General features: G+C 48.5%; 1 protein-coding gene across 2 annotated transcripts in view; it reads right to left on the bottom strand.

Moving 5' to 3' along the window:
- Positions 1-456: 456 nt before the first annotated feature.
- The window catches only part of RNLS (renalase, FAD dependent amine oxidase), a 53,459-nt gene continuing 41,158 nt past the window's right edge, over positions 457-12,757 (bottom strand). Inside the window, exons 5-7 of one of the 2 annotated variants that reach the window (XM_086899048.1) lie at positions 10,589-10,762; positions 3,637-3,812; positions 457-767 (exon numbers count right to left, since the gene is read on the bottom strand). In XM_086899048.1, the coding sequence (XP_086755174.1) occupies positions 570-767; positions 3,637-3,812; positions 10,589-10,762 (548 nt within the window). In that variant the 3' untranslated portion in view covers positions 457-569. The remainder of the gene's footprint in view (positions 768-3,636; positions 3,813-10,588; positions 10,763-12,757) is intronic. The other variant, XM_086899049.1, reaches the window with a different exon arrangement.

Below are 12,757 nucleotides of genomic sequence, written 5' to 3'. Positions count from 1 at the left end.
TTATTCCTTGCATAATTTCTGAGTAATTTCTGAACCCATACCGTTTCACCCCCCTGCCATGGGCAGGAACACCTTCCACTATCCCAGGCTGCTCCAAGCTCCATCCAGCCTGGCCTGGGACACCTCCAGGGATCCAGGGGCAGCCACAGCTGCTCTGGGCACCCTCCCAGGGAACAATTCCTTCCCAATATCCCATTTATCCCTGCCCTCTGGCACTGGGAAGCCATCCCCCCTTGTCCTGTCACTAGGACAAGGAGTAAATAAGGAGTTTCCCTGGAACAAACTCTGCAGCTTTATGGATTTTTGTGCCACTTCAAGTCAGGGTCCTCTGTTTGATGTAATTTTCATTATTTTGTAAAAGTATCAGGAGACCTGGCAAGAGTGCTGGAGCTCCATGCCCCTGCCTAGAGCCAGGGAAAGTCTTACTTCAATCAAAATAACCACTCTCAGCACAGATCCTGTAAAATTCAATTTAATTCCACCCCAATAATTATTCCAGCACACCGATACATCTTCCTTTATTTGTTTTTTGTAAGATGATGTTCAAATTCAATCCATCACAGCAAAATTCATAGCAAATCTAGAGGAAGTTTAGCAGCCTGACTTTGAAATTGCTGTAAATGAGGCTCCACAGCCTGTGCAAGGCTCATGGCAGACTCCATGCAGCCATCGAAGTTGGAACGAGTGAATCCATCACCCCCACAGATCAGGAGAGGCTGAGTGTGAAGAATCATCTGTCCTGGACAATTGGGCACAGCCCTTGTAACCTGGAAATGAAAAACATGAAGGGAGTGGGGAGAGAAAGTCTTTTATTCACCTGAATTTCACACCAGAAAGGTCTGAATTCCTGAGAAGCACATCACAGAACCACAGAGTGGTTTGGGTTGGGAGGGACCTTAAAGCTCATCTTGTTCCACCCCCTGCCATGGTCAGGGACATCTTCCACTAGCCCAGGGTGCTCCAAGCCCTGTCCAGCCTGGCCTCCCACTCCAAAAGCCAGATCCAAACATTAACCATCAAAATACTTATTTCTGGGAGTTGAATAATTAAGAGTAAATTAAGAGTAAAACTTTGTTGTGTGTGGAAATTCAGAAACTTTAAGAGAAGCCAGTCTCAGCAGGAGTGACTCGTCTGACCCCGGTGTAGAGATTGAAAAAGGTGTGAGGGTGATCTCACATCAACAAAGTGGGGCTTGCAAAATCCCACATGGGTTCAACACAGGAAAGAGACCCTCCTGTCTCTGGGACCACAGAATCCCAGGGTCACTGAGGCTGGAAAATCCCTCCCAGCCCATGGAGTCCAAGCTGTGCCTCATCCCCACCTTGTCCCCAGCCCAGAGCACTGAGTGCCACGTCCAGCCCTTCCCTGGACACCTCCAGGCATGGGGACTCCAAAGCTCCCTGGGCAGCCCCTGCCAAGGCCTGAGCTCCCTTGCCATGGAGAAATTCCTCCTGGTGCCCAACCTACTAAAGCATGATACAGAGAGTACAGTTTTCTTTTGATCATTTCTTGGATTCCCACCCAGTAAACTGTTACTGTATCCCCTCTTGGGACTGTCAGCTTCCAAGGAATCTTGCTAAATCCAGGGCATTTTTCCACGGATTCAAACGTACCCTCAGCTGGCCACTGAGGAGCCAGCCATTCTCTGCCACTGCCAAGTGTGGATGAGCTGCAAAGAACCCACATTTATGTTGCTGGCTGCATTTTCTGCTACTGCTGTTAGCATCTCTTCAAAGGACAAAATCAGCAAGCCCTTATCCTTTATTCAGCTTAACAGAGGAGTCCATCCAGGTATGGCAAATCCAGACAGAGATTTCCCTTGTGACCAGTTTTAGGTCAGTTCTTTATTTACTCCTGAATTTTTCTTACAGATTCAGCTGAGTACAAACAATGCAGAAGGACTTGGCAGAAAAAGTCTTTTTTGAGCGTCCTTTCTTCTTGGCTACCCAGTGCTCATTTGATGCTGGCTGTACCATACAGCTCCTACCCCTCCTGGTATTGGGTCAAAGGTTGGAATTGATGATCTTGGAGGTGTTTTCCAGCCTCAGTAAATCCACATGAAGTGACTCTGCCAAAGACACACGGTGGGCTGGGAAGCTGTTGGCTCTGAATGCTAATGGTGCCTTCACCATAATTAGAGCAAGGGGATCCAGAACTGCAGCTGTGCTGCTAAGTAGTGTCAGTAGAATTTTGGAAGTCCTAATCCCTCATCTGCCATGGATAATTGTAATGTCTGCATTTTAATCCCAGGATTGTGTTTGGCCATGTGAAGGATGTTACAGCCGGATTTAATTAACAAGTAGGATAAATCCCATCTAAAAGAGTCAGGGGAAAGATGCACCCATCTTAACAGCTCCCCTGGCCTCTGTGGCAACTGCTTATTATAATTGAAAGTAAAGAGAGCTATTGGAGAAAGAGGGAGCTCTGCCCCAGATATTTCATTTAGGCAGTGATTATTTTATAGGGTGGCATTAGAGATCTCTTTACTGAGATAACCGGTCTGACCTCCTGGGGCTTATTTGCAACCTAAGACATATTGACATTCATCCACCAAATTACAGACTGCTGATAATTCCTCCTGTGGCACCAGCAGCTGCTGGAGTCAGAGCAACAGAAGCAGGAGCTGGATGGGGTTTGGAAGCCCCTTCCAGAGCTGGATCCAACTCTTCTCCCCGCTCCCACCCACAGCTCTCGTGAGCACCAGCAGTCCTCAGCAGCTAAGGCAGGAGAGAAGAGCAGATGCCACAACCAGGGAACCTTAACCTGGTTTTCCCAAAACCTCCCCCCTGAACTGATAAAGAGGGACTCAGAGAACACACCACGATTTTGATGTGTTTTATATAAATATTAATACCCGTGCTAAGGTTGCTTTTGCAATCCACCAATACTTTACTCGCAGAAAAATAAACTTTGTGCTAACGACACCAGGTTCCCAAATTGGATGAAGATCAAGGGGTATGAGCAGACTCCACAACAACCATCCACAGAAACTTCAAAAAAGGAAAAATTTTTAGGGGACTGCTTTAAAAGTAAATATTTTGCGTCGACCTCCACCGTTCAAATTCACCAATGTAATTAAACTTGAGAGGCTTTGGGTAAACATGGAGGTACACTCCAATACTTCAGGAAATCGCCAACAATTTCCTTGGATTTTTAAAAGAAGACAGCAAAATATGCACATTTTGCTATTATTACCCTTAGGTAGTTTACTTTCAAATACTTTTTGCATAACATTCTGTTAAATTGAGCTAGGCCAAATCAAATAATCACAATTAGCACGTCTGTACTTCTGCTCTTCTGTGGTAGGGTGGGAATTTTGCTAATAATACCACATACTTTTGGATGCAGAGAGATGCATTTAGTCATGATTTTTAAGCACCAGTGAAAATCCCACTGAATTACGTGGGATTTACTTCCTTCCTGTACATTACTCCTACCCTACTTACCAAGAGAGCTGCATAACTCACTGCTGAGCCAGGCCCAAAATGTTAAAAGAAATGGCTACAAACGACCTGGCTTTTGCTGGCCAGCTCTGGATGCTGCTCATGGCTACGTGGAGGAATGTGTTGTGGATATTGAGCAACCATCCCCTCTTCTCCTGCTCCTCGAGGAACACACAGCCCCAGCAGGGAGTACCTGGGAGTATCTCCATCTCTGGCACTTGATGCTGCTGGGTTTGGGCAGGGAGGGCACAATCCTCTGCAGGTGGCTGAGGATGATCTGCTGCACCTCTGCAGGGTCTGAGTCCAGGTGCTCGCTTCCAAAGGTCACTGTGGTGTGCACCACGACTGAGGGCCCGATTTCAGGAGATTCTGAAAGGAAAAAAATAAAGAATTTAAGAGGAGAGGTGCTTCTGAAGGATTGCTCATTCATACCTGCCTTCCCCACATGCTGACAATTGTGCCTCTGGCCTAGGAGTCAGTAAGAACAAAAATATCTGTGGTACTACCCTGTTCTTCCAGGTGGGAAAAAAGCACAAGGAATAACAACCCAAGTTGTTCACAACAAGAACACAAGCCAAAGAGGACATCTCTGCAGCAGCCTGGTTTTGGACACTTCCAGGGGTCCAGAGGCAGCCACAGCTTCTCTGGGCACCCTGTGCCAGGGCCTCATCAGCTTCACTGTAAAAAAATTGGGTTTTTTATCTCATCTAAATTGACCCTCTCCCACAGTTTAAAACCATCACCCTTTGTCCTGTCACAAATGCTTGTTCTCATCTTTTGTCCATGGAATCACAGCTCTAGTGCTGATGTTGATTCCAGCAGATTTGGAAAGGGCCAGGCTTTGTTACATTTGGGGCTGGTTGCAGGTTCTCTGCAGCAGGTGACTCCTGTCCCCACTGGCATGTTGGTTTGTCACCTTACACATGTGGCCTAAAAACCAGCAGCCGGAGAATTTGCCTGGATTAGGGGATTTTTGGGCTCAGGGACTTCCCTGTGCCAAGTCAGGATGAGGATCCAACAGATCCTTGTGTGAGTCACTCCCGCTCCGATGAGCAGGATGGAGCAAGGACACGACGTGGGTTATGCTGCATTTCAGCTGAGCTGGTTGTTCAATTAAGTGAATCCCTCTCACTCCCTTTCCCAGCAACTCCTTCCTCTGGAAGCAGAAAGCCTCTCCTGGTTAGACCTTTGCCTGAGTTCTTAGAAGACTTTAGTTTCAGCCAATGCGTTTTCTGACGGAGGAATCCACGAAGAAAGAGGCGGCTGAGCACTTTCTGACCATTCTGGCTGCTGGGCACAAAGCTTGATAAACTCCTTATCACCGCTCTGCCACTCAGGAAATCTCCAGCCCCTGGAGCCAGAGATCCCCTCTGGGAAGATGACACATTCCAGCTTTCCAAAGGCAACCAAAATGTCTTTCCCTGGTGAGCTTCCTGTCCTGGTCTGATCACTCCAGAGCTGCAGCAGTGCCAAATCTGCTTTAAACTCCTGTGGAAGGAACCCCTCTCTGAGTCTCTTTCTTGGGTGGGCCGGCTCAGCCAACCCTTGCACTTGAAAACGTGGCAGAAAGGGCAGTAAGATGTTTCCTGGTTTCGCAGCTACCACAGGACATATCTCTGTGGGCATCAGAAATGCTGCTCAGACTTTCCTTCCCCTTTTTGGGGCAGAAACCAGGTATTCTGATGTCTCCACAGACATGGAGAGGGACAGAAGAAGACCAAACCCCTTCCTGTGTGAGCGGAGCACCCCTGGGACAGGGCCCTGAGCGATGGAAAACTCCATCTTGACCTAGAACCTGGGAATGAGGGGAAAGGTTTCTGGACTGTGAGCAGAAGGCGGGAGCCATCGGCTTCTTCTGAACGCCTTGGGACTGTCTCAACAGTCGTCATCAATTCCCAGCTGGAGGAATCATACAGGCTGTGCAGAAAAAGGGAAGGAGAGACTGCTGACAGTGAGAATTCAGACAGGGATAAGCCTGCTGGGAGTATTAGCTCCTAGAAAAAGGATGGGGTTAATAAAAAGTGCCCTGGAGAGGAGCACAGAGAACGGAGCCCAGGGCCACGGTGGCTTGCAGCCCAAGGGCATCTGGAGTCAGGAATGTGGCTCTGAGCTCTGAGTAACACATTTAGTGCAGAACTGTGGTGTCCTGGTCCAGCTGCTCTCACTGTCACAGGGGGATGAAAAGGCTCCAGGCAGTGACAACAAGAACAGCCCCTGGTGCCAAGTCCTCCCACAGGGATCTCCTCCTGCCCTGGCAAGTTCTCAGATGGTGCTAAGGGTGTCAAGCCAGCTCCTGTGGGGGCCACGTCCTTCTTACCATCAGTCTCAGGGATGGAGCGAGACACAGAAATTACAGTAAAATAAAACATATGAATTTATGATTACAACAATGAAACAAGACATATGTTCTTGGAGAAAGCCCATGGTGGATCATCTGCCCACCAAAATATTCCCCCAGGCAAAATGCAAAATCTACTTTTCTGTGGTGAATCTATGCCAAGGTCAGGGTTCAGAGTCCCTAAACTGAAAAAGTACTTCAGAGATGTGATGTGATCCCTGGACCTGAAGTTCCCTTAGCAGAGAGAACCCCACCAGAGCATGAAAGCCACAAGATCCATTTGGGAAATGGTCAGCATGGTGTCTATCATGTTCTGGGAGCGTGACAGGTTAGAAAAGGAACCGTGGAAAAGGAGGAATCGGCAGGTTAAACGGATCTCAAGGTGCCAGGATGGGGACAGAGCACAGTGCTCTTGGGACTAAATTAATGGGGCACCCTAAGCAGGACCCACCTGCTCTTCAGCTGCCAGAGAGAGGAGACTTGGCAAAGACAGGGAGAAGCAGCTATAGCTCCTACTATCCCCAAGAAAGCAAAAGGCAACTGTATTTTCCCAAACAACAGAGAGAAAACCATGTCTGATGTGGAGCACATCTGTGGCTCACAGACCATGCAGATCCCATAAACCCCCTGACCCTCAGGAGAGGGAGATCTGCTTTCATAAAGGTATAAAAGTAAGCAGCCACAACCTGCAGCTCAATTTGCAAGCTCCACAGATGCATCCACAAAACATCCACAGAGAGGAAGGAAGATTTTTTTACTGGTTCAGCTGTGCTAACATTGAAACTTGCAGGGCAGCAAATGCAGACAGATCTTGAAGAATTTCCTGTCTTTGCCAAGGGGGCTTGCTTAGATTCGCTTCCCAGTTCACTTGTCAGTGTGTTCAATAAATCCTCACCAGAACATTGTCTGACTCAGAGCCACAGAACTTCAGGAGGAACCTCTGGAGGTCTCTAGTCCAAGCTCCTGCTCAAAAGTGGGGCCAGCTTCAAAGGCAGATCGTTTTCTACGATTGTTGGAGTGCTCAGGGATCGTCCAAGAGTTACAGCCTGGCCTCCAGCAGAAAACTGTCTGTGGATGTGGTGGGCACACATCTCCCACAGGAATGCTCTCCCCATCTTAGGGGAGCAGCACTGAGTATTTTTCTCATGTTGCTGCCCAAAACCTGGAGCCATAGCGGATCCCGATAAAAACCGAGATGCGGTCGTTTCCTGACCCTCAGGAGTTTGTAAGCTTCCTGGGGAGATGTGTTTTGTCATCTGAACCCCATTCTGGTCCTGGGTAGCAGGAGAGGAGGGGAAAGGGCTTTTGCCACACCAAACAAACCCTGGGAGAGGGAAATGCTGCTGGGTCAGTGTAGAGGGCAGCAGGGAAGCTGGACGCCTCCAGACAGGCTGGAACTGCATCCCTGCTCCCTGGGAGGTGCCAAAAGAGATGTGCAGGCCTCATAAGCCCTACCTAAAAGTTTAAGAAAGTGCAGTAATCAACTTTACAACACCTAGAAAGCAAGAGAGATGGAGGTTCACTTTCAAAATGCCACGCTGCTGTTCGGAAGGAGAGCCAGGAGCTTCTCCAGTTATCCTCAGAAATTCCTGTGGCTCCTAAGGTCACACATTCTCCCTAGAATAAAATCTCCTGCCTGATAAGGCACATTTGGGAGAAATCATAGAAAGAACGACACTAACTTTTTTATATTCAGAAACCCAGCATTTCATTAGCCTTACCAAGTTTCTGATTATTTTTCTAAAAGGCAGGCAGGGCTGGCAGAGGGTTACAACACAACGAGGCAAAAACTTAAATAGTTCTTTTAACTCTTTCCTCTTCCTAAAAATTCTTTTTTTTTCAGGAAGGAAAGGAATCTCTGTTTCAAAATTAAAGAGGGCACTCAGGAATTATACAATGCTAAAAACCTGTAAGGCAGATCTTCCCTTTAAATTACATAACACCGCAATCCTGGAGCAAAAGAAAGGAACCACTTCCCCTTTCATGTGTCATCTATCTTTAGTCCTCCTGGAATGCAGAGAGATGCAAAGACTGCGGTATTCCAGAAATAATTTATGCTGGAGAATTCCCACTGTCCCCCCGACCCGGTATAAATATGGATGGGGTGTTTGAGGCAGCCAATCCCACAAAGTGTTTAATATTCATGCACACCACACGCGGAATTCAGCACACGCTTCTCGTGGGCTCCTCCTTATGTAACATCACCTCTGCAGGCAGGGACGGGATTCTACCGACAGCAGCTGGGATCCTCAGCTGATGGAAAAAGCCTTCCCTCCTGGAGACTCCTGATGGCACCAGGAATTGGTGGCATCAGAGAAATTGCTTTATCAAACCCATCCCGCTGCGTGACTGCGACGACAGGGCCGGTTTGTGTCTCGCCGGTGCAATGTGAAACGCTCCTGTGTTGGGTGTCTCTGCCTTACTGCCACATCTCAGACAAGTGACAAGGACAGCCTGGGCTTCCACAGCCAGGGCCAGCCTTTGCCTTTTCGGCCTTTTGAAGGCTGGACTACCTGCTTTAGGGGGATGTTATATATGTGAGGCCCTCAGCAGAAAGCTCACAGGATCACAGAATCATAAAATGGATAGAAGATCGTCCGGCTCCAAACCTCCTGCAGGGCACAGCTATCAGCTGTGGTTACTTCCTCTGGATTTCTGTTGTTCCAGGCTGTTTATTAAAAAGCTACTGTTTGAGGTGGCAGTGAGGGTGAGATAAACCTCCATTAATTGTGGATACATCAGGTGAAGAAACAACTGGAGAAAGCGATGGCTTTTTGGGAGCGATGACTGTCCTGGAAGATCTCAGCTGCCCCGGCCAGCCATTCTGTTTCCTCTGAATGTTTACTTTTTTTGGTTGCCACCATCCCCTTCCTCAGATGAGTCCAAATAATCAAGGTTGAAGAACAGAAGAATGGGAAGGTGGACAAGAGGACTGAAGCTAAAAGGGACAGCGAGGTGCTCATGTGCCTCCCACTGAAATGTTCTGGAGGGCAGCTGGAAACACAGGAAGAAAAATGCAGATGCCAAATGCTTGCATATGCGCTAAAACAAGCATAAAGGAACTTTTTATTCATGTGTTTTGGTTGCAGAACTTCACATGTAAATAAATTTCACACTCAGCCTCCCTTGCCTGTGCTGTCTAAAGTCTGTCTCCTAGGAAGAGACGCACACAAAGTTTGTTCTTCTTGGAAAAAATTGCTCATATAAACAGAACTCTCCCCCAGTTAAAGGGAAATTTCAGTGAGAAAGGTATGTGCCAACACTGATGTTCTGGTGCTTTCTATGTATTTGTTAACAATATGCCCCAAATAATGTGCCTTGTACATGGTTCAATTGCATCTGGAGACAGCAAAGCTGTTTGATAATTCCATCATAGTTCCATGTTTGTTGTTCTTGGTGCTGGTGCAAAGAGAAGGGGAAAGCATGGGTGAATTCCTCCTTGACACTGGTGAGGGTAAGATCAGCAGGCCCTATTGTCTATCAGGTATTTTTCGTTGAACATGACAATGGCAACAGGATCTCAGATGCAAGAAAATCTCCAGCTGAACACTGTCAGTAACAAGGAGACAATGCCAGAGAAAAAAAGATCACTCTGTATTTGGCTTTCCTTAAGCTCCTTTTTTAACATATCCACTGTTCAGTCCCTGCTGGAGAAAGCACATCAGGGTGGATACATCCTTGTTTTGGCCGGTCCAGCCATTCTTCTGTTTTGTTTTCACTCTTTTCAGATGAACAGGCTAAATTCTTAAGGAAAACAAATTTGAGCTTCCACAGGGGGATGGAGAATCTCTCCTACAAGGAAAGGATGGGCAAGCTGGGAATGTTTTGCTTGGAGAGGAGAAGGCTCCAGGGAGAGCTCAGAGCCCCTTCCAGCACCTAAAGGGGCTCCAGGAGAGCTGGAGAGGGACTGGGGACAAGGGATGGAGGGACAGGACACAGGGAATGGCTTCCCACTGCCAGAGGGCAGGGATGGATGGGATATTGGGAAGGAATTGTTCCCTGGCAGGGTGGGCAGGCCCTGGCACAGGGTGCCCAGAGCAGCTGTGGCTGCCCCTGGATCCCTGGCAGTGTCCAACGGCCAGGTTGGACAGGTGGAAGGTGTCCCTGCCCATGGCAGGGGGGTGGAACTTTGGGTCTTTAAGGTCCCTCACAAGCCGAACCATCCTGGATTCTGCGACTCTAACTTGTCTCCAAGTGTTTTTTCTCGAGTTATTCTATGGCACCACACTCCTGGCGGGTGAAGAACATTTAATAAACGAAACACACCCTTCCTCCACTGCCATCCTCCAGAAAGAGAGGAGAAGGGTCTGTCTTGGGGGATATTCATGCAGCACATGCAGCCATTTCAGGGACTCTCCCTGATCACAAAAGCACCCTGGCTAACTCTGAACTGGGCTGAGCAGCTCCAGTCATACAACTCATTCCTGCTTCCAAGCCCTGTGGAAAGAGCAGGAGCTGCAGAGTAACTGGTGAGGGGAGACAAACTGGCGAGTGCATGAATCAGTGTTTAAACAAAGGAACCCCAGCTCTTTCTTGGAATAGCAACATTTTGATGTCTCCAATCCCCTGACAGTGGTTTCATAAACGCACTAACGTAAACCATGTGCTGGGGGCTGATTTTCTGAGGGCCGGCCCGCTCTCATTGTGTGCTTTATTACAGGCCAAATGTGACATTAAACGCCATCCGCTGCGGCTTGGAGTTAAATACTCGCTCTGTTCAGAATAGCAACACTCAATTAAACAGCATTTCTCATGCTCTACACCCTCCATTGTGGCTGTGTTTAAGGGAAATAATGGGAGCACTGACCTATATTGCGTTTCTTGTTATCGATGGAGATGAAGCGTATGCAGGGATTACCAGTGATGTACTGAGCAGCCCAGGGGACAGCAATCCCTGTCCCAGCCTCATAAAACAGTCCCAGGGCATAGCGAGATGAGTAGCTCACAGATTCCAGTTGCTGCTTTTGACTTTCATTAATTACTGTGGAAAAAAAAAAAAAAAAAAAGGAAAAGAAAAATCAGACAATCCCTCTCAGAACATTAAATATGGGAATGCTGCGGTTAAGCTGATTATTTCCCTTCCTGAAAATGACCAGACTGCTAAAACTAAGAATTTAATATTAAGCCTAGTGCTTTGTAGTATTTTTTTCTGGGACACCTCTTCATGAAGTTTTAATGGTGCATTATGCAGAGTGTGTCCTTCACACACGACCCTCCCCCAGCTGCTGGGGGTTCATCTCCCAGCTCCCCCTCAGTTTCCTCTGACTCGAAACTTCAATGACTTCGGTGACTTTTTGTTTCAAATCTTTCCTCAAAGGGTGAATAAATAGCAATAAAATGCTTGGGTTGCCTTGAGGACATCGAGTAAATGGCCGTATGGCTCGACAAGCACCAAAATGACTTCACATATCAACAAAATGAACTCAGAGCCTCTTGAACCTCTGGGGAAAAGAGCCCTGTGGCTTCTGCACTGCAATTCAAATGAATGAAGAAAACTCTGCACTCAGCATACAATAGGCTCGTAGTAAAGCTCAGCTCCTTCAGCTGAAGGTATTTCAAAGCAGTTTAGAAAATTTCAGAGCAAGTAGGAATCCTAATTCCTCCCTGTGATTAACTCTTCTATCTTCCAATTACAGTGAGATCTGCTTTTTGCAGCAATTTCATAATCTTCATAAAAAGCTGCACAAAGCAGCATTAGCCCCACTGTAAGCATTCAAATATTTAATTTCATGCCACAGAGAATCCCACCAGCTTGGCTAATTGTGGAGTCTCCACGTCCCTCTTCCTGTGACTGAATGGATGTCCAAGGCTTCTGCCAGCTGGAGCAGCGCACGCAGAGACAACAGTTCAGCTGATGTTGTAGGAAGGAAGGAACAGCTCACCCCACAATGGGTCAGGCTGACCTGGCCCCACCTCCCTGCCGCAGCAGGGCCATCCCAAACTCATGGCACAGGATTGTGTCCTGCCAGCTCTCCCAGCTGAGGCTCCTGGTGGGTCCCCCCCACCAGCCTGACCCAATGCCCAGCACACCACAGCATCACAAGTCGGATTCCACCTCAAATCCCACCAGAAACCGACCCTGAAATGTCCCCAAGAAAAAAAAAACAACACAAAAACCTGAAAACACTTGGGAAGTACTTTTTTTTTTTCCTATTTCCCCCACAAATATGCTTGGGAACAGAGAAATGGGGAGAGCAGGAAGAAACACTGACCAAGCCACAAAACCTGGGGAGAGGAAAGGAGGAGAAATACGGCATCTGGCAGAAGTGGTGGTGGTGGAGGTGCCAGGTGGAGGAAGCAGGACTGGCTGAGCATGAAGGGCTTTGAAGAAGCTCCCTTTCCCTCTCCAGTTCTCCCTCCAAGAAGGAGCTGAGGGGTCCAGCTGCCTCTCACCCCTGCTCTCAGATCTTTCCAAGAAGGATCTACTCCAAGGTCACTCTGCTCTCTTCACCCCTGGGATCCAGGGCTCCTGGGTGCCTGGGGCTCCATGCCAAAGGCCCAGAGCAGCCTGGCACGCCCCAGGCAGGGCTCTGGCTTCCATCCCAGTTTTCTGTGCTGTTCAAAGGCTGACCCAGGCACTGGCAGGACTGCCCCAGCTCCACGAGTCTCCTGCAGGCTGTCACCTCCATCCTCCTCCATCCTTCCCCTCTTCCACAGCTTCCCTCCAGCTACTGCAGCCCTCAGGACAGGGGGATTTCTGGTGTGGCTTGGAGGGGAAGCCAGGGCATTAAGCAGGGCTGTGGGGCAGGATGGAGGGCTGCCCTGGAGGAAAGGATGCCAGCAGGAGAGGACCTCGCACATCCCACCCTGCTGGAAATGTTCTCTGGCCTAAGTTCCCGCTAAAGCCGTGAGTTTAACCCAGTGCCAGCATCCGGGAACCGTCGCGGGGCTCCTTTCCAGCGGGAACAGCGGCGGGAGCGATTTCCCCAGGGCTTGTCCCAGCTCCTCCTGGCAGACCAGAGGAGCCCAGGCAGGG

The sequence above is a fragment of the Cyanistes caeruleus genome, chromosome 8 (genome assembly GCF_971803275.1).
Source record: "Cyanistes caeruleus chromosome 8, bCyaCae1.hap1.1, whole genome shotgun sequence".
In the NCBI taxonomy this organism is placed as follows: domain Eukaryota; kingdom Metazoa; phylum Chordata; class Aves; order Passeriformes; family Paridae; genus Cyanistes; species Cyanistes caeruleus.
Note: the sequence above shows the minus strand (reverse complement) of the source record. Positions and strands in the feature narration are given on the sequence as shown.